Genomic DNA, 19,441 nt, shown 5'->3' with positions numbered 1-19,441 from the left:
CACACCCTTTCAGGAAAGCCTGGGCAAATGGCCGACACGTTAAAACAGAACAAAAATGCAACTGAAAGTTAGTTTAAAAAAAAAGGGGGGGGGGCGAGATAATTTGCGCAAACGCAACAGCTTCTGGCGTTCATGACCTGAGAGAGGTTAATGCTGCTTCTCTCTCAATGCCTGAGTTGTGTTGAGGAGTGGCTGTTTGCCTGCTTCAGAGTGGTGAGGCGAGCTCCTGTGACACACCTGAGAGGGGATCCAAGTTAATGAGTGGGGTGGGCGTGGCCAGGGCAGCTCCCAGTGGAAGCTTTCTCACGTTGTGTGCACAGGGCAAGGCTGCCGAGGGTCCGGGGCCCCTGGAGGAGTGGGAGTGCAGTAAGTCACCAGTCTCTCACCCGGAGACATTTCTCTTCTCGGTTCGAGTCATGTGTGAAAGTGGCGGCGTTTGCTGCTTGTTGCCTCCCACGTGAGCGGAGAGGCAGTGGCGCGCGCAAGCTCAGAAGGGATACTTTGTATTCCCGAATGTGTCCATAAAATCGGAGGCCGCGGATCAAACATCGCCCTGCTCATTGCGATGCTGTGAGAAAGCACAGGGTAACTCGAATTGTGTGATCACATAAACCCTACGCCTTCCTGTCACTAACGATCCACCGCGTCTAAAGCACAGGCCTCTTCAGCAGTTAACTGTTTTGCTCCGAATTCCTTAGCTGCTCAATTCTGGCGCAATTCAGTCGAATCCTTCAAGCATCTATTTTCTTATTTTTAGTGATTCTACTGACCGCACCCCTCCCCCCTCAAACAAAAAGCACACTGCTCCTTTTAAAGGAAACCAATGCCGCAGAGAGAGAGAGAGAGACACTTGCACTCTTCTGAGTCCCAGAACATTATAAAAAGCCGTGCCACTGAATGATCCGTAGTCTGAGGGCTTCTCTGAAGAGCTCCGCTGACTGACATTTCAATGCACGGGTACACTTCGCTGACAGGAGGATCCTCGTGGAGTACATTCACTAGTCACCAATGATGTGCTTGTAAACAGACTAATCTATGACTAGTGAACATACTCCAGGTGGATCTCCTACCTGACATTGCTGGCACTGGTCTGTTTCACTTCAGTGAAACATTAGTCAGTTGGGTTTTATGGAGATGTCCTTTGACTACCAATTATTACTCATTCTTAGAAGTATGCTAAAAATGAAATGCTCTGGGATGTGTAAGAGGGTAAGTACTTTACATTAACAGTACTTATCCCTGTAGTACTGTTCTTTCAAGAGTTTGCAGCATGTGTATAAAAGACACAGTGTGAGCAGCTTAACAGCATTGTCTGCTGTGTACTGTTCTTTGTTTTATATTAGAAATCACTTGTGCTGGGGGATAGGGCAGGGAAGTTGGTGGTGGCTCTGGATCTGATTAACTAGATTTTTGAGGAATTTTATGAGAGGTTGTACAGGTCAGAGCCACCTGGGGGAGACCGTGAGATGCAGGAATTTCTAGATGGGTTGGAGTACCTGAGGTTAGGGGAGGGGGACAGGGCTACATTAGAAGGAGCGATAGTGGAGCAGGAGATAAAGGATGTGATTGGGAGGATGCAGTCGGGGAAGGTGGTAGGGCCGGATGGGTTTCCGGTGGAATATTATAAAAAATTCAAGGATAAACTGGCACCCCTGATGGCGGGGATGTTTGAAGAGGCGATAGGGAAGAGGGTGTTGCAACAAACTTTGGGGCAGGCATCGATTTCCCTGTTGCTAAAAAAAATAAGGATCCGACAGAGTGTTGGTCGTATAGGCCCATATCACTTCTGAATGTGGACACAAAAGTATTGGCGGGTAGGCTGGAGGCGTGCCTCCCGAAAGTGAAAGGTGAATATCAGATGGGGTTCGTGAGAGGGAGGTAGCTCTTTTCAAATGTTAGAAGGGTATTGAACGTCGTTATGGCACCGGCAGAGGGGAAGGAAACAGGTGGTTGTGGCATTGGACACTGAGAAGGCGTTTGACCGGGTAGGATGGCAGTACTGGAGTGGTTTGGGATTGGACCAAGATTTGTGAACTGGGTAAAGCTATTATTTAAGGAGCCCAGGACGAGTGTCCGCACAAACAACATCAGCTCGAGATACTATTCGCTCCACTGTGGGACTCGGCAGGGATGTCCTATGTCCCCCCCCCTGCTGTTTGCACTTGCGATTGAGCAGTTGGCCATCGCATTAAGACGTTCGGGGGTATGGAAAGGAATAGTGTGGTGGGTGGGGGGGATAGAGCATACGGTGACCTTATATGCCGATGACTTGCTGTTATACATGTTGGATCCGAGTGTGTCGATAAGGGGAATATTGGAGCTGCTTCGAGTGTTTGGGTCTTTCTCGGGGTACAAACTAAATCTAGACAAGAGTGAGTATTTTGCGGTGTCTCAGCCGGGGGTGGGGGGGCTGCCGTTCTGCAGGGCAGGGACGCACTTTAGGTACCGGTGGGTGCAGGTTGCCCGGGTGGGGTGGGGGGCTCTGCAGGTACAACATTTCTAGTTTGGTGGGGAGAGTGAAAGCTGATCTGGCAAGGTGGGATGGTTTCCCTCTGTCACTGGCGGTTAAAATGAACGTGTTGCTGCTATTTCTGTTTATTTTTCAATGCTTGCCGATTTTCCTGCCAAAGGCTTTTTTCAGAGAGCTGAGGGAAGGATTACTTCGTTCATATGGGGAGGGAAAGTGGCCAGAGTTAGAAAGGTGCTGCTACAGAGGGGAAGGCAGGCCTGATTTATCACTACTGGGCAGCAGATGTGGAGAAGGTGCGGAGCTGGGTCAGAGGGGTTAATTCTCAGTGGGTCAGAATGGAGGAGAGTTTGTGCAGGGGGTCGGGATTGAAAGCACGAGCAACAGCGCCACTCCCGATAGCCCCAGGGAAATACTCAGGGAGTCCGGTAATAATAGCGTCATTGAGAATTTGGAGACAATTTCGCCAACACCGGGTTTGGGGCAGGGTCAAGGGAAATGCCGATTCATGAGAACCACAGATCTGAGCCAGGGAGGTGGGATGGAAATTTTTGGAAATGGGAGGAGAAGGGGATTAAGACACTAAAAGATTTGTTTCTTAGGGGTCGGTTTGCAGGATTGAAGGAGCCGGAAGCGAAGTATGGGCTGAAGTGGGGGGGATGTGTTTAGATACATGTAGGTTTGAGCTTTTGCCAGAAAGGAGATGCAGAGCTTCCCGGTGGAGCCGGCCTCCACATTGCTGGAGGAGGTGCTGACGACAGGGGGACTGGAGAAGGGGATAGTGTCACTGGTTTACGGGGCAATTTTGGAAGGGAAGGCACCACTGGAAGGGATCAAAGCAAAGTGGGAGGAAGAGTTGGGAGAGGATATGGAGGATGGGTTCTGGTGTGAGGTCCTCCGGAGAGTGAATGCCTCCACCTCGTGCGCGAGGTTGGGGCTGATACAGCTGAACGTGCTTTACAGAGCACACCTCACAAGGGCGAGGATGAGCCAATTCTTTGAAGGAGTAGAAGATGTGTGTGAACGTTGCGGGGGAGGCCCTTGCTAATCACGTTCATATGTTTTCGTCCTGTCCAAAGCTAGAGGATTTGCACTGAGTGCTGAATTTGGTGCATTTGAGTGCTATAGTGAGAATTTGGTGGACTGAGGGAGTGCTGAATTTGGGGCATTTGAGTGCTATAGTGAGAGTTTGGTGACTGAGGGAGTTAGGTGAGGAGGGAGTAAGGTGCTCCTTTCATTTTGTTTCCTACATTTCCACAAAGAGCGAAAAGGGAGCCTGGAGTTTACAGAGAGTGCAACTGACTGGGAGCAGAGTCGGAGGGCGGAGGTCCAGTTGGTCCACAGGGCAGCTATATTCTGTAAGGTAAGAGGGGATGGAGGCTAGGCCAGTTGCATGCTCCTCCTGTAGGATGTGGGTGGTGAGAGATCCCACCAGTGTCCCCGCTGACTATACCTGCGGGAAGTGCACCCAACTCCAGCTCCTCAGAGACCGTGTTAGGGAACTGGAGTCGGAGCTGGATGAACCTTGGATCATCCGGGAGGCAGAGAGGGTTATAGAGAAGAGTTACAGGGAGGTAACCACACCCAAGGACAAGAGTAGCTGGATTACAGTCAGGGGAAAGAAAACAAACAGGCAGACAGTGCAGAGATCCCTTGTGGCCGTTCCCCTTCAAAACAAGTATACTGTTTTGGATGCTGTTTGGGGGAATGACCTACCGGGGGAAGGCCCGAGCGGCCAGGTCTCTGGCACTGAGTCTGGCTCTGGGGCTCAGAAGGGAAGGGGGGAGAATGGAAAAGCAATAGTAATAGGAGATTCAATGGTTAGGGGAATAGATAGGAGATTCTGTGGTCGCGAGCGAGACCCCCGGAAGGTATGTTGCCTCCCGGGTGCCAGGGCCAGGAATGTCTCGGATCGTGTCTTCAGGATCCTTAAGGGGGAGGGGGAGCAGCCAGAAGTCGTGGTGCATATTGGTACCAACGACTTGGGTAGGAAAAGGGATGTGGAGGTAATAAACAAGTTTAGGGAGTTAGGCTGCAAGTTCAGAGCCAGGACAGACAGAGTTGTCATCTCTGGTTTGTTGCCGGTGCCACGTGATAGCGAGGCTAGGAATAGGGAGAGAGTGTAGTTGAACACCTGGCAGCAGGAATGGTGTAGGAGGGAGGGCTTCAGGAATTTGGATAATTGGAGCGCATTCTGGGGAAGGTGGGACCTGGACAAGCAGGACGGGTTGCATCTGAACCAGCGGGGCACCAATATCTTGGGAGGGAGGTTTTTAGTACTCTTCGGGAGGGTTTAAACTAATTTGGCAGGGGAATGGGAACCAGATTTGTAGTCCAGCAACTAAGTTAGCCGATATTCAGGATGCCAAAGCGTGTAGTGAGGCAGTGGGAAAGGGAACACTGATAAAGGAGAGTACTTGCAGGCACGGAGATGGGTTGAAGTGTGTGTTCTTCAATGCAAGAAGCATCAGGAATAAGGTGGGTGAACTTAAGGCATGGAACCGTACTTGGGACTACGATGTGGTGGCCATCACGGAAACCTGGATAGAAGAGGGGCAGAAATGGTTGTTGGAGGTCCGTGGTTATAGATGTTTCAATAAGATTAGGGAGGGTGGTAAAAGAGGTAGGGGGTGGCATTGTTAATTAGAGATAGCATGACAGCTGCAGAAAGGCAGTTCGAGGAGTATCTACCTACTGAGGTAGTATGGGTTGAAGTCAGAAATAGGAAAGGAGCAGTCACCTTGATGGGAGTTTTCTATAGGCCCCCCAATAGTAGCAGAGATGTGGAGGAACAGATTGGGAAACAGATTTTGGACAGGTGCAGAAGTCACAGGGTAGTAGTCATGGGCGACTTCAACTTCCCAAACATTGAGTGGAAACTCTTTAGATCAAATAGTTTGGATGGGGTGGTGTTTGTGCAGTGTGTCCAGGAAGCTTTTGTAACACAGCGTGTAGATTGTCCGACCAGAGGGGAGGCCATATTGGATTTGGTACTTGGTAATGAACCAGGGCAAGTGATAGATTTGTTAGTGGGGGAGCATTTTGGAGATAGTGACCACAATTCTGTGACTTTCACTTTAGTAATGGAGAGGGATAGGTGCGTGCAACAGGGCAAGGTTTACAATTGGGGGAAGGGTAAATACGATATCAGACAAGAATTGAAGTGCATAAGTTGGGAACATAGGCTGTCAGGGAAGGACACAAGTGAAATGTGGAACTTGTTCAAGGAACAGGTACTACGTGTCCTTGATATGTATGTCCCTGTCAGGCAGGGAAGAGATGGTCGAGTGAGGGAACCATGGTTGACAAGAGAGGTTGAATGTCTTGTTAAGTGGAAGAAGGAGACTTATGTAAGGCTGAGGAAACAAGGTTCAGACAGGGCGCTGGAGGGATACAAGATAGCCAGGAGGGAACTGAAGAAATGGATTAGGAGAGCTAAGAGAGGGCATGAACAATCTTTGGTGGATAGGATCAAGGAAAACCCCAAGGCCTTTTACATATATGTGAGAAATATGAGAATGACTAGAGGGAGGGTAGGTCCGATCAAGGAGAGTAGCGGGAGATTGTGTATTGAGTCTGAAGAGATAGGAGAGGTCTTGAACAAGTACTTTTCTTCAGTATTTACAAATGAGAGGGGCGATATTGTTGGAGAGGACCGTGTGAAACAGACTGGTAAGCTCGAGGAAATACTTGTTAGGAAGGAAGATGTGATGTGTTGGGCATTTTGAAAAACTTGAGGATAGACAAGTCCCCCGGGCCTGACTGGATATATCCAAGGATTCTAATGGAAGCAAGAGATGAAATTTCAGAGCTGTTGGCAATGATCTTTTCGTCCTCACTGTCAACCGAGGTGGTACCAGGGCATTGGAGAGTGGCGAATGTCGTGCCCCTGTTCAAAAAAGGGAATAGGGATAACCCTGGGAATTACAGGTCAGTTAGTCTTACTTCGGTGATAGGCAAAGTAATGGAAAGGGTACTGAGGGATAGGATTTCTGAGCATCTGGAAAGACACTGCTTGATTAGGGATAGTCAGCACGGATTTGTTGAGGGGTAAGTCTTGCCTTACAAGTCTTATTGAATTCTTGAGGTGACCAAGCATGTGGATGAAGGTAAAGCAGTGGATGTAGTGTACATGGATTTTAGTAAGGCATTTGATAAGGTTCCCCATGTTAGGCTTATGCAGAAAGTAAGGAGGCATGGGATAGTGGGAAATTTGACCAGTTGGATAACGAACTGGCTAACCGATAGAAGTCAGAGAGTGGTGGTGGATGGCAAATATTCAGCCTGGATCCCAGTTACCAGTGGCGTACCGCAGGGATCAGTTCTGGGTCCTCTGCTGTTTGTGATTTTCATTAATGACGATGATGGAGTTGAAGGGTGGGTCAATAAATTTGCAGACGATACGAAGATTGGTGGAGTTGTAGATAGTGAGGAGGGCTGTTGTCGGCTGCAAAGAGACATCGATAGGATGCAGAGCTGGGCTGAGAAGTGGCAGATGGAGTTTAACCCTGAAAAGTGTGAGGTTGTCCATTTTGGAAGGACAAATATGAATGCGGAATACAGGGTTAACGGTAGGGTGCTTGGCAATGTGGAGGAGCAGAGAGATCTTGTGGACCATGTTCACACATCTTTGAAAGTTGCCACACAAGTGGATAGAGCTGGGAAGAAGGCCTATGGTGTGTTAGTGTTCATTAACAGAGGGATTGAATTTAAGAGCCGTGAGGTGATGATGTAGCTGTACAAAACCTTGATAAGGTCACATTTGGAGTACTGTGTACAGTTCTGGTCACCTCGTTTTAGGAAGGATGTGGAAGCTTTGGAAAAGGTGCAAAGGAGATTTACCAGGATGTTGCCTGGAATGGAGAGTAGGTCTTAGGAGGAAAGGTTGAGGGTGCTGGGCCTTTTCTCATTAGAACGGAGAAGGATGAGGGGCGACTTGATAGAGTTTTATAAGATGATCAGGGGAATAGATAGAGTAGACAGTCAGAGACTTTTTCTCCGGGTGGAACAAACAATTACAAGGGGACATAAATTTAAGGTGAATGGTGGAAGATATAGGGGGGATGTCAGAGGTAGGTTCTTTACCCAGAGAGTAGTGGGGGCATGGGAATGCACTGCCTGTGGAAATAGTTGAGTCGGAAACATTAGGGACCTTCAAGCAGCTATTGGATAGGTACATGGATCACGGTAGAATGATATAGTGTAGATTAATTTGTTCTTCAGGGCAGCCCTGTAGCATTGTGGATAGCACAATTGCTTCACAGCTCCAGGGTCCCAAGTTCGATTCCGGCTTGGGTCACTGTCTGTGCGGAGTCTGCACATCCTCCCCGTGTGTGCGTGGGTTTCCTCCCACAGTCCAAAGATGTGCAGGTTAGGTGGATTGGCCATGATAAATTGCCCTTAGTGTCCAAAATTGCCCTGAGTGTTGGGTGGGGTTACTGGGTCATGGGGATAGGGTGGAGGTGTTGACCTTGGGTAGGGTGCTCTTCCCAAGAGCCGGTGCAGACTCGATAGGCCGAATGGCCTCCTTCTGCACTGTAAATTCTATGATCTATGATTAATCTAGGACAAAGGTTCGGCACAACATTGTGGGTCGAAGGGCATGTTCTGTGCTGTATTTTTCTATGTTCTATTACTGGAAGGAGGTTTTTAGGGTAATTTCTAAAGTGGTGCACGTGAAACTGGACCCGGGCCTCCGGGAGGCCATATTCAGGGTGTCCGACTAGCCAGGGTTGGAAACGGCTGCGGGGGCATTGATCGTGCAAAGGATCTTGATAGGTTGGAGAGCAACCTCTCCACCCTGTGCCCTGGCGTGGCGGGTGGACATGTTGGAATTCTTGACTCTTGAGAAGGTTAAGTTTGAACTGAGCGGAAGGATGGAGGGGTTCTACAATTCATGGGCATTATTCATTGTGCACTTTCAAGAACTGGATAACATCGAATATTAATTGGGGCGTGTGGGTTGGGGGGGCTATGTGTGTTAATGGCGACTATAGGTGATCCCTAATTCCTTTTTGTCATTTGTTTGTGTGAACATGCGGGCTAATGTTTGGGGTTTGGTGGGAGGATGGGATCGTTATTATTGACATATTTGTTAATGATTTTATTTATTGTTGGTAGGTGTAAATTTGGGAGAAAATGTGAAAAAGGAGGAGAATAACAATTTTTTTTAAAAAAATGCAATCACTTGTGCTGTCAGTAGAATCCAAAGATTCTACGACAGTCAGTAAGCATTTCTGGAGAACTTTTATGTGATAGAATGTACTGTGTTTATATAAAGCACTTTGCAAAGTAGAGGGCTACAATTGCCCATGATTGTCCTCTTCTCATCAGTTTTTCAGGATTAACGAGTTAGTGTTATCAGGATTCTGATTAATGTTTTTCTTAAGTTGTCACTATTATTTATAATTTATCCAATCTTTAAAAAAGGCCAAAGAACACAAGAATTTGTAACCCAGAAAAGATATTAGCAGTAGCATTATATGGTAATTTGTATGTTCATGTCAATGAACGATAATTAGATGTAGCAGTTAAATTTGGCATTTCTCTTTCACTTATATTTTCCCCAAACTATTGCTGATGTTTCAGTGTCAACCCACAAACCTGTAGCTGCTCTTGTGAGCCTGCACTGCAGTCCTTGGACTTCATTTGATCCAGTTCTACATTTTCATTCCCAATGTCAAGCTCTGAATAGAATATCCAGTGTGCAGGTTGGAGCTTGAGTACTGGACTATTCAGAAGCACAAGTCATTAAGATTTATCTAACAGACATCAAAGTTCATGTCATTATGGACTGATTGGACAAAATAATGAAGAAACCATCTGATTGGTCAGCAATATCTCCCTCTGTGACCAAGCGTTTGGTCACCTGTCCTGATATCTATCTACATGGCTTAGTGTCAAATTTCCTTTGCAGTGCTACTGTGAAGCACCCTGGGGTGTGTTTAATATGTTAGATATGATGTGGGGATGGTGCGAGTTGTCAGCCAGTGATTTGGTGGGAGGAGAGGGGGGGGTGGTTGGCAATTTGAGGGGTAGCAAGTGGAACAGATGCCAAAAGAGAGGTGGTAACTTTCCCTTGCGGCACGGTAGTACAGTGGTTAGCACTGTTGCTTTATAGTGCCAAGGTCCCAGGTTTAATTCCCGGCTTGGGCCACTGACTGTGCGGATTCCCGTGTCTGTGTGGGTTTCCTCCGGGTGCTCCAGTTTCCTCCCACAAGTCCCAAAAGACGTGCTGTTAGGTAATTTAGACATTCTGAATTTTCCCTCTGTGTACTCGAACAGGTGCCGGAACGTGGCGACTAGAGGCTTTTTGCGGTAACTTCATTGCAGTGTTAATAGAATTTACAGAGCAGAAAGAGGCCATTCGGCCCATCGAGTCTGCACCGGCTCTTGGAAACAGCACCCACCCAAGGTCAACACCTCCACCCCATCCCCATAACCCAGTAACCCCACCCGACACGAAGGGCAATTTATCATGGCCAATCCACCTAACCTGCACATCTTTGGACTGTGGGAGGAAACCGGAGCACCCAGAGGAAACCCACGCACACACGGGGAGGATGTGCAGACTCCGCACAGACAGTGACCCTGGAGCATTGCTTCCCCCTTCCCCTCCCCCCACATCCTCTGATAGTTTCCCTACTGTTTGACCGTTCACATCTTTTGTCCTCTCTGGGAACTGCCATTAGCCTCTTTCCCCTTGGTTTCTGTGGCTATGACTCATCTTTCATTCTCACTCCACAGTATAAATATTTCCCACTTTCTCTGTGTGTTGGCTTTGACAAAGAGTCATTGGACTCGAAACGTTAGCTCTTTTCTCTCCCTACAGATGCTGCCAGACTTGCTGAGATTTTTCAGCATTTTCTCTTGCGGTTCAGAGGTGAACGTTCCTGAAGAAGCTTAATAATTAAAACGTTTGTTGAAAGGCATAGAACATTTTTGGGGATCATTGTTGCTCGAATATGACTCTTTGGACTCGGGTCAAGTCCATCCTCTTTGGCGGAGATGATGTGCAGTACAGGCTAATGATGCTTTTTGACATTTTTGATCCAGTTTCAATTGTAGATGATTAGTTTATGCGGGGAGAAAAGTTGAGAATCCAGTTTAGTAATTATGACACGTGTACAGTTGTTAAAATAAGTATATTTAGTTGCTTGATGATGAGTTGTGGGATTTACTTTGGAACAAATCAACATTTTGGATTGTGGTCCATGACCAAGGTTTTCTAGATTGTAGTGTAATTTCAACAACACGTTGAACAAATTGTCAAAAACAAAGCCATTATGTATGAACAAATTGCAAAGAGTCAAAAAAACAATATGAAATTCACAGCAGCAATCACTTCATCTTGCAACATGTTTTTAGTTTTATCTTCAAAATTTAAATGCCTTAAATGTTATGCCTGTTTGAAATTCTCTCCACCTGTTTCAGCTCAGTTTTCATTCAGCTATTCGTGTTTATTTTTCCCCATAATTCTTGTGTTATTTCATCTATTTTAGTTGTGCCCGTTTATTTACAAAATGTCTCTGACTGTTTGCCCTCAACCAAGGTGAAAGAAGTCAGTGCACAGGAATGGAATCTTTCCAATTTTGGCACCCTGTGTCAACAGTGCAACCCTGAACTTGTGAATAGCACATACTGGTGCAGAGCAAAGTTCTTTGTTGCTGTCCCAACAACTTAGTTGAATCCCTACGCCAAAAGACAGAAAATTCCCAACCGAACCAGTGTGACATTTCCCATTTCAGTTTATGATTTGTTTTGTGGCCTCACTTAAACAAAGTCTGTATAAAATTTTACGTTGTTTTTGTGGAAAAATTAAGTCCAGGGTAAAATTTAGAATGTCCCTTACTCAATTTACTTCAACACATATCATTCACAAATGGAGGAAATTTTTCATCTTATCAATGTAAACTGTAGTTAAGGCCCATTAACAGAGATCAAAGATTAATAGCTGTGCAGTGCTGCTGATATTGTTATAATTATGAGGTTTGCAAGATTATATTTTGGAAAATTGAAGGTAAATTTGAAGGGACCTGTTCTGAAGTCAGCCTGACGGTAATCTTAGCCGGTTTGATTGTTGAGATCAAAGGAAGGCTTGGATTCCTTTATTGGTAAGAAGATTTTTGGAGACAATGGCAGCAACTGTTTGTTTGCTGTTGAGGCTGAGGATCTTCAGCATCCCAGAAAAGTGTTGAGAATGACTGGTTGTAAACAGTTGTGCTTAAAACTGTCTATTTGGTCCAAAGCTGTGCAGGTTAGATAGATTGACCATGATCAAAGCACGGGAATAGACTAGGGGAGTGGGCCTAGGTGGAGTGTTCTTGCAGAGGGTTGGTTGGTGCAGATTGGATGGACCGATGGCCTCCTTCTGTACTGTAGAGAATCTATGGAAGATGAGTTGGGATTGCAAGGATAGCTAATTGGCCTTTTTGCCTACATACATGGCCCAGAGGAAGCTATTGTAAAAATATGTTCCAGGCTTTTCTAGAATATCACTGAATGTCACTGTGTTTTAAGTCCTGTTGGATCCAGGAAAGAAGAAGCTAAGCCAGAAAAGGGAATGGAGCTTAGACAATGACTTCAGCTTTATATGCTTCTATGGGAGGAAATTTTGGCTCCTCCACGGCAGGATTTACAACATATTAGAGGGGGTCAGAGAGATGATTGTGAGATAAGAGCTGTATATCATCGACATACCTATGAATATTAATGTTGTTTTGGACGATGTCACCAAGGGTCAGTATGTAGATGAGAAATATAAGGGTGCCATGAATAGATGATTGGGGAATTCCACAGACTATTATGCAGGGAGCAAAAGCAGATGCCAATGAAGGATATTCTCTGGATATGATTGGATAGATAAGGATAGAACCAGGTAAAAACATTCCCACTTAACTGGACAGTGAATGAGAGTATTGGAGGGGAATTATGTGATTTTTAACCATGTTAAAGGCTCTTTTCTCATTTTATGGATGATGGGCGTACGCTGGGGAATATGGTGGGGTCCTGATCCTTTGTTGTCCTGTGATCCACTCCTGATAATTCTAGTTCTCCTTCTGTTTTGTTTTTCTTGGGAGGTGTTGTCAGCACTGATCATAATCCAAACATTTTGCTGCTGGTCCTTTCTGTAAAAATGTAAGGAATGATGTTGGGTCTGAATGGGCCTGAGACTGGGGTTATGTTGCATTGCGTGGTATATATGTAACACTCTTTTAGAACTGGGGTTCTAGCGTGATTCGTTATATTTTTACTTTTTTTTTAAAGAGTGTGTATAAAGAATCCGTGATTGGTTCCCGCATGGGTGCAGATGGGCCTCGTATCCGAGGAGAGGAGCTTGAGGCGTGGCATTGCTGCCTCTGGCCATGCTGGAGTTGAAGGAGATATGCATTTATATGGACCCAAACATGGTGTGACAAGCATACTCTGAACTCTGGTGGCAATTGCATGCAATCGCTGCGTGGGAAGGTGTGCCCCATTTTACCATGTTTTCATGGCCTTGTCCTGTTTCTCCCTTGGATGGGACTTCTAGAGGCATCAAGTTGTGGGCCGATTTAATGCTCAAAAAACAGAGTCTGTTTTGGGCACGTATGGCGGGGTGTTGCTCGGCGCCTGCAGCGCTGAGAACGACCCCGCTATCAAACAGGACTCTATTTTGTAGCCTCAGCGAGGCTGCATTTATCTCACTTCCTGCAATGATGAGCTCAATCAGGGTAGCAATGCCAAAGTGCCCAGGTGGGTGTGCCAGGGCCTGGGAGACCTCCTCCCCCCAGGTGCTGTGATCCCTGGTCCACGGTTATGCCAAGGCGAGTTCCACCAGGCACAGTCGTTCGTTCCCGAGCCTTGGGAGAATCTGGTGCCGACGTATTTAAATGAGTCCTTAAATATGCAAATATGGATCTCACTCCCATGAATGCAAGATCCAGAGGCCTCTCGTGAGATTTAACAGCCTTATCGCATTACCTAGTCGGGTGCGTCAAGGTCGTTTGATTGCGCCCTAATGTCTAATGATTGTGTTGAGCTAGTTCTGCTGCTGTTCTCCTGTCTCCCTCTGTGTTCATATTTGCTGAACCTTTTGTTAGATTGCTGTGCTGTATCATTCTTGGTTTTGTTGCGTTGTTTACCCAAATATACAATCTTAATAAACATACTTTACAAAAAACATATTAAAGGCTGTTGGCATGTTGGGAAGGATGAGGGGGAGGAGTTTGTCATGGTCACAGTTACGTAGGAGATCACATGCAACTTTGATTGGTGTGGTTTCGGCGCTCTGGCAGAGAACGAAGAATGCTTGGAAGAGTTCAAAGCTAAAGATGTGGAAAAGATGGCCAGGGATTTGGGTAGCAACAACATGTTCAATGATCTTTGGGAGGAAAGGGGGTTTGAGATGAGGCAGTAGTTTTTTATAATAATAATCTTTATTGTCATAAGTAGGCTTACATTAACACTGCAATGACGTTACTGTGAAAAGCCTCTAGTCGCCACATTCCAGCGCCTGTTCAGGTACACAGAGGGAGAATTCAGAATGTCCAAATTACCTAACAGCACTTCTTTCGGGACTTGTGGGAGGAAAGTGGAGTACCCGGAGGAAATAGGAGAACTTATAATTGAGAAGAAGAAAATGGGAGAGCTGTTAAACAACTACATTAATTCTGTCTTCACAGAGGAAGACACCAAAAACTTCCCAGAAATGCTAAAGCATTAAGGATCTAGTGAGACGGAGGAATGCAATGGAATTAGTATTACTAGAAAAACAGTATAGGAGAAATTAATGGCACTGAAATAGATTATTCCCCAGGGCCTGAAAATGTACATCCCAGGGTACTAAAGGAGGTGGCTATGGAAATAGTGGATGCATTGGTTGTCATCGTCCAAAATTCTGATGATTCTGGAAAGACCGGCAGATTGGAGGGTGACAAATATAACCCTATTTAAAAAGAGAGTGAGGCATGAAACAGGGAATTACAGACTTGCTAGCTTAACATCAGTCGTAGAGAAAATGCTTGAGTCCATTATAAAGGATGCGAGAAAGCACGCTTCGAAAATATCAGCAGTATTAGACAAAGTCAACATGGGTTTATGAAAGTGAAGCCATGTGACAAACCTGGAGTTTTTTGAGGACATAACTAGTAAAATAGATAAGGGTGAACTGGTCGATGTGATGTACTTGATTTTCGGAAAGCTTTTGATAAAGTCCCACATAAGAGAGGTAAGTGTGTAAAATAAAAGCATATGGGATTGGGAGTAATCATTTGGCATGGGTTGAGAATTGGTTAACAGGCAGGAAACAGAGTAGGAATAAATGGGTCTTTTTCAAATTGGCAGATGGTAAAAATGGGGTTCTGCAGGGATCAATACTTCGGACCCAGCTATTCACAAAATACATCATTCACTTGGATAAGAGAGCCAAAAGTAATATTTCCAAGTTACTGACAACACAATATTTGGTACGAATGCGAGTGGTGAGGAGAATGTTAAGAGGCTTCAAGGTAGACACTTTAAGTGAGTGGGCAAATACATGGCAGATGGAGTATAATGTGGATGAATGTGAAGTTACCCACTTTGGACCTATGCTTGTCATGGAAGGAGTGCAGCAAATGTTCGTCAGACTGATTCTATGAAGAAAGATTGGGTCAACTGGGACTGTATTCACTGGAGTTTAGAAGAATGAGAGGGGATCTATGGAACATATAAAATTCTGACAGTGCTTGATAGACTGCATGCAGAAATGTTGTTTCCTCCGGCCGGGGGAGTCTAGAACAAGGGGATAGAGCCTCAGGATATGGGGTAGGTCGTTTTGGAGTGAGATGAGGAGAAACATCTTCATTTGGAGAGTGGTGAACCGGTAGAATTCTCTACCCCAGAAGGCTGTGGAGACCAAATCACTGAATATGTTTAAAAATGAAATAGATTTCTAGATTCTAAAGGCGCCGAGGGGTATGGGGAGAGAGTGGAGGTATGGTGTTGAGATGAGGATCAGCCATGATCATGTTAAATGGTGGTTCAAGCTTGAAGGGCCAAATAGCTGCCTCCTGCTTCTGTTTTCTATCTTTCTAAAGCCTTAATATCATTTATGTACAGTGGAGCTCAATTCTGCAGACGGCACTCTAACGAGGTTATTAAGGTTTTATATTACGATTTGTATTTTAACATTTGTACTTCTTGTGATAAACTCCAGAAATGTTCAGGTTTTTTGCAATCCTGTCAACCTGATATTCTGCTTCTAATGTTCTATGAACATGTATCTCTGAATCTACGTGGTCTTCGACACCTTTGAGCCGAGTTCGGTTCGGACCATGATCTTTGACCAAAATATATCATACTATACTTGCTGATTGAATTTCATCTTTACTTTAAAAAATATATATTTTTATTCTCCTCCCTTTTCACATTTTCTCCCAAATTTACATCCACCAACAATAAACAATAATCAGTCACGAATGGAATGTCAATCCCCACATCAATAACAACAATCCCATCCTCCCACCAAGCCCCCAAACAGCATCTCACATGTTAACATAAACAAATAACAAAAAGGAATCCGGAATCACCCATAGTCACCATTAACACATACAGTCAGCCCCCCCTCCCCTAATGTTCGATGTAATCTCGAAAGTGCACAATGAATAACTCCCATGAATTGTAGAACCACTCCATCCTTCCCCTCAGTTCAAATTTGACCTTCTCAAGAATCAAGAATTCCAGCAGGTGTCCCCCCCCCCCCCCCCCCCCCACCACGCCAGGGCACAGGGTGTAGAGGTTGATCTCCACCCTAGCAGGATCCACCTTTGGGCGATCAACAAGGCGAAGGCTACAACATCTGCCTCCGCACCCATTTCCAACCCCGGCTGGTCCGACACCCCGAATATGGCACCACTTAGAGATTACCCTAACAACCTCCTTCCAGTAATCCTCCAGCTTTGGACAGGACCAAAACATATGAATGTGGTTTGCGGGGTCCCCCCCGCAACGTTCACACACATCTTCTACCCCCTCAAAGAGCTGGCTCATCCTCACCCTTGTGAGGTGTGCTCTATATACCACCTTCAGCAGTATCAGCCGCAACTTCGCACATGAGGTGGAGGCGATCACCCTCCGGAGCACCTCACACCAGAACTCCTCCTCCATAATTAGATAGGTTAATTAATAGAAAGCAGAGAGTGGGGATTATGGGTGTTTCTCTGGTTGGCAATCAGTAGCTAGTGGTGTCCCTCAGGGATCAGTGTTGGGCCCACAACTGTTCACAATTTACATAGATGATTTGGAGTTGGGGACCAAGGGCAATGTTTCCAAGTTTGCAGACGACACTAAGATAAGTGGTAAAGCAAAAAGTGCAGAGGATACTGGAAGTCTGCAGAGGGATTTGGACAGGCTAAGTGAATGGGCTAGGGTCTGGCAGATGGAATACAATGTTGATAAATGTGAGGTTATCCATTTTGGTAAGAATAACGGCAAAAGGGATTATTATTTAAATGATAAAATATTAAAACATGCTGCTGTGCAGAGAGACCTGGGTGTGCTCGTGCATGAGTCGCAGAAAGTTGGTTTTCAGGTGCAACAGGTGATTAAGAAGGCAAATGGAATTTTGTCCTTCATTGCTAGAGGGATGGAGTTTAAGACTAGGGAGGTTATGCTGCAATTGTATAAGGTGTTAGTGAGGCCACACCTGGAGTATTGTGTTCAGTTTTGGTCTCCTTACTTGAGAAAGGACGTACTGGCACTGGAGGGTGTGCAGAGGAGATTCACTAGGTTAATCCCAGAGCTGAAGGGGTTGGATTACGAGGAGAGGTTGAGTAGACTGGGACTGTACTCGTTGGAATTTAGAAGGATGAGGGGGGGATCTTATAGAAACATATAAGATTATGAAGGGAATCGATAGGATAGATGCGGGCAGGTTGTTTCCACTGGCGGGTGAAAGCAGAACTAGGGGGCATAGCCTCAAAATAAGGGGAAGTAGATTTAGGACTGAGTTTAGGAGGAACTTCTTCACCCAAAGGGTTGTGAATCTATGGAATTCCTTGCCCAGTGAAGCAGTAGAGGCTTCATTAAATGTTTTTAAGATAAAGATAGATAGTTTTTTGAAGAATAAAGGGATTAAGGGTTATGGTGTTCGGGCCGGAAAGTGGAGCTGAGTCCACAAAAGATCAGCCATGATCTAATTGAATGGCGGAGCAGGCTCGAGGGGCCAGATGGCCTACTCCTGCTCCTAGTTCTTATGTTCTTATGTTCTTATGTTATACCCTCTCCCAACTCTTCCTCCCACTTTGTGTTGATCCCATCCGGCAGTGCCTTCTCCTCTTCCAAAATAGCCCCGTAAACCGCTGACACTACCCTCTTCTCCATTCCCCCTGTCGTCGGCACCTCCTCCAGCAATGTGGAGGCCGGCTCTACCGGGAAACTCTGTATCTCCTTTCTGGCAAACTCTCGTACCTGCATGTATCTAAATATTTTTTTTGCTCCAGCCCACACTTCACTCCCAGCTCCCTCGATCCTGCAAACTGACCCCCAAGAAATAAATCTTTTAGTGTCCTAATTCCTTTTTCCGATCTCTGAAAATTTCCATCCCACTGCCCTGGCTCAAATCTATGGTTCTCCCAAATCGGCATTTCCATTGATCATGCCCCCAATCCGAAGTGCTGTCAAAACTGCCTCCAAATTCTCAACGATGCTATTACTACCAGACTCCCTGATTATTTCCCCAGGGCGGCTGGGAGCAGCGCTGTTGCTTGAGCCTTCAATCCCGACCCCTGACACAAACTCTCCTCCATTCTGACTCACTGGGAGTCAACCCCTCTGACCCAGCTCCGTACCTTCTCCACATTTGCCGCCCAGTAATAATACATCAGGTTCAGAAGACCTAAACCCCCTGCGTGCCTTCCTCTCTGTAGTAGCACCTTTCTAATTCTGGCTACCTTCCTATCCCACATGAACGAGGTAATCATCACGTCAATCTCTCTACATAATTACTTTTGCAGGAAAATCGTCAGGCATTGGAAAATAAACAGAAATTGCACCAACACGTTCATTTTAACCGCCTGCACCCAACCCGCCAGTGACAGAGGGAGACCATCCCACCTTGCCAGTTCAGCTTTCACCCTCCCGACCAATATAGAAATGTTGTACCTATGGAGCCCCCCCCCCCCCCCCAATCCCAAGCAACTTGCACCCCCAGGTATCTAAAGTGAGTCTCTGCCCTAAGGAATGGCAGCCCACCCCCACCTCAAGTCGAGACACCACAAAATATTCACTCTTGTCTAGATTTGATTTGTACCCCGAGAAAGACCCAAACTCCCGAAGCAGCTCCAGTATTCTCCCTAGTGACACACTCGGTCCCGACAGGTATGACAACAAGTCATCGGCACATAAGGATGCCCTATGCTCTATCCCCATCCGTACTATCCCTTTCCATACCCTCGAACTTCTTAACGCGACGGCCAACGGCTCAATCGTGAGTGCAAACAGCAGGGGGGACATAGGACATCCCTGCCTAGTCCCACGGTGGAGAGAAAAGAATTCCGAGTCTATGTTATTCATGCGGACACTCTTCTTCGGCTCCATATACAGTAGCTTTACCAAGTCCACAAATCTTGGTCCAATCCCAAACCACTCCAGAACAGCCATCAAGTATCCCCATTCTACCCAGTCAAATGCCTTCTCAGCGTCCAATACCACAACCACCTGTATTTCTTCCCCTCTGCCGATGCCATAACCACGTTCAATACCCTTCTAATGTTTGAAAAGAGCTGCCTCCTTCTCACAAATCCTGTCTGATCTTCACCTATCACCTTTGGGAGGCACTCCTCCAGCCTACCTGCCAGTACCTTTGGTAATATCTTTGCGTCCACGTTTAAAAGTGATATGGACCTATAAGACCCACGCTCTGTCGGATCCTTAAGTCTTTTAAGTAACAGGGAAATCGATGCTTGCCCCAAAGTCTGCGGTAACACCCCGTTTCCTATCGCCTCCTCAAACATC

The 19,441-nt window shown here is 46.1% G+C and overlaps 1 protein-coding gene across 6 annotated transcripts in view; it reads left to right on the top strand.

Moving 5' to 3' along the window:
* Positions 1–203: 203 nt before the first annotated feature.
* The window catches only part of mgmt (O-6-methylguanine-DNA methyltransferase), a 735,973-nt gene continuing 716,735 nt past the window's right edge, over positions 204–19,441 (top strand). For 2 of the 6 annotated variants that reach the window (XM_072479183.1, XM_072479178.1), the window contains exon 1: positions 1,120–1,209. In XM_072479183.1, the coding sequence (XP_072335284.1) occupies positions 1,129–1,209 (81 nt within the window). In that variant the 5' untranslated portion in view covers positions 1,120–1,128. Of the gene's footprint in view, positions 367–1,073; positions 1,210–3,737; positions 3,831–19,441 lie in introns of those variants that run through there. The other 4 variants (XM_072479179.1, XM_072479180.1, XM_072479182.1 and 1 more) reach the window with 4 other exon arrangements.

Source organism: Scyliorhinus torazame, chromosome 16, assembly GCF_047496885.1.
Source record: "Scyliorhinus torazame isolate Kashiwa2021f chromosome 16, sScyTor2.1, whole genome shotgun sequence".
Classification (NCBI taxonomy): Eukaryota; Metazoa; Chordata; class Chondrichthyes; order Carcharhiniformes; family Scyliorhinidae; genus Scyliorhinus; species Scyliorhinus torazame.
This window is presented reverse-complemented; position numbering and strand designations above follow the sequence as displayed.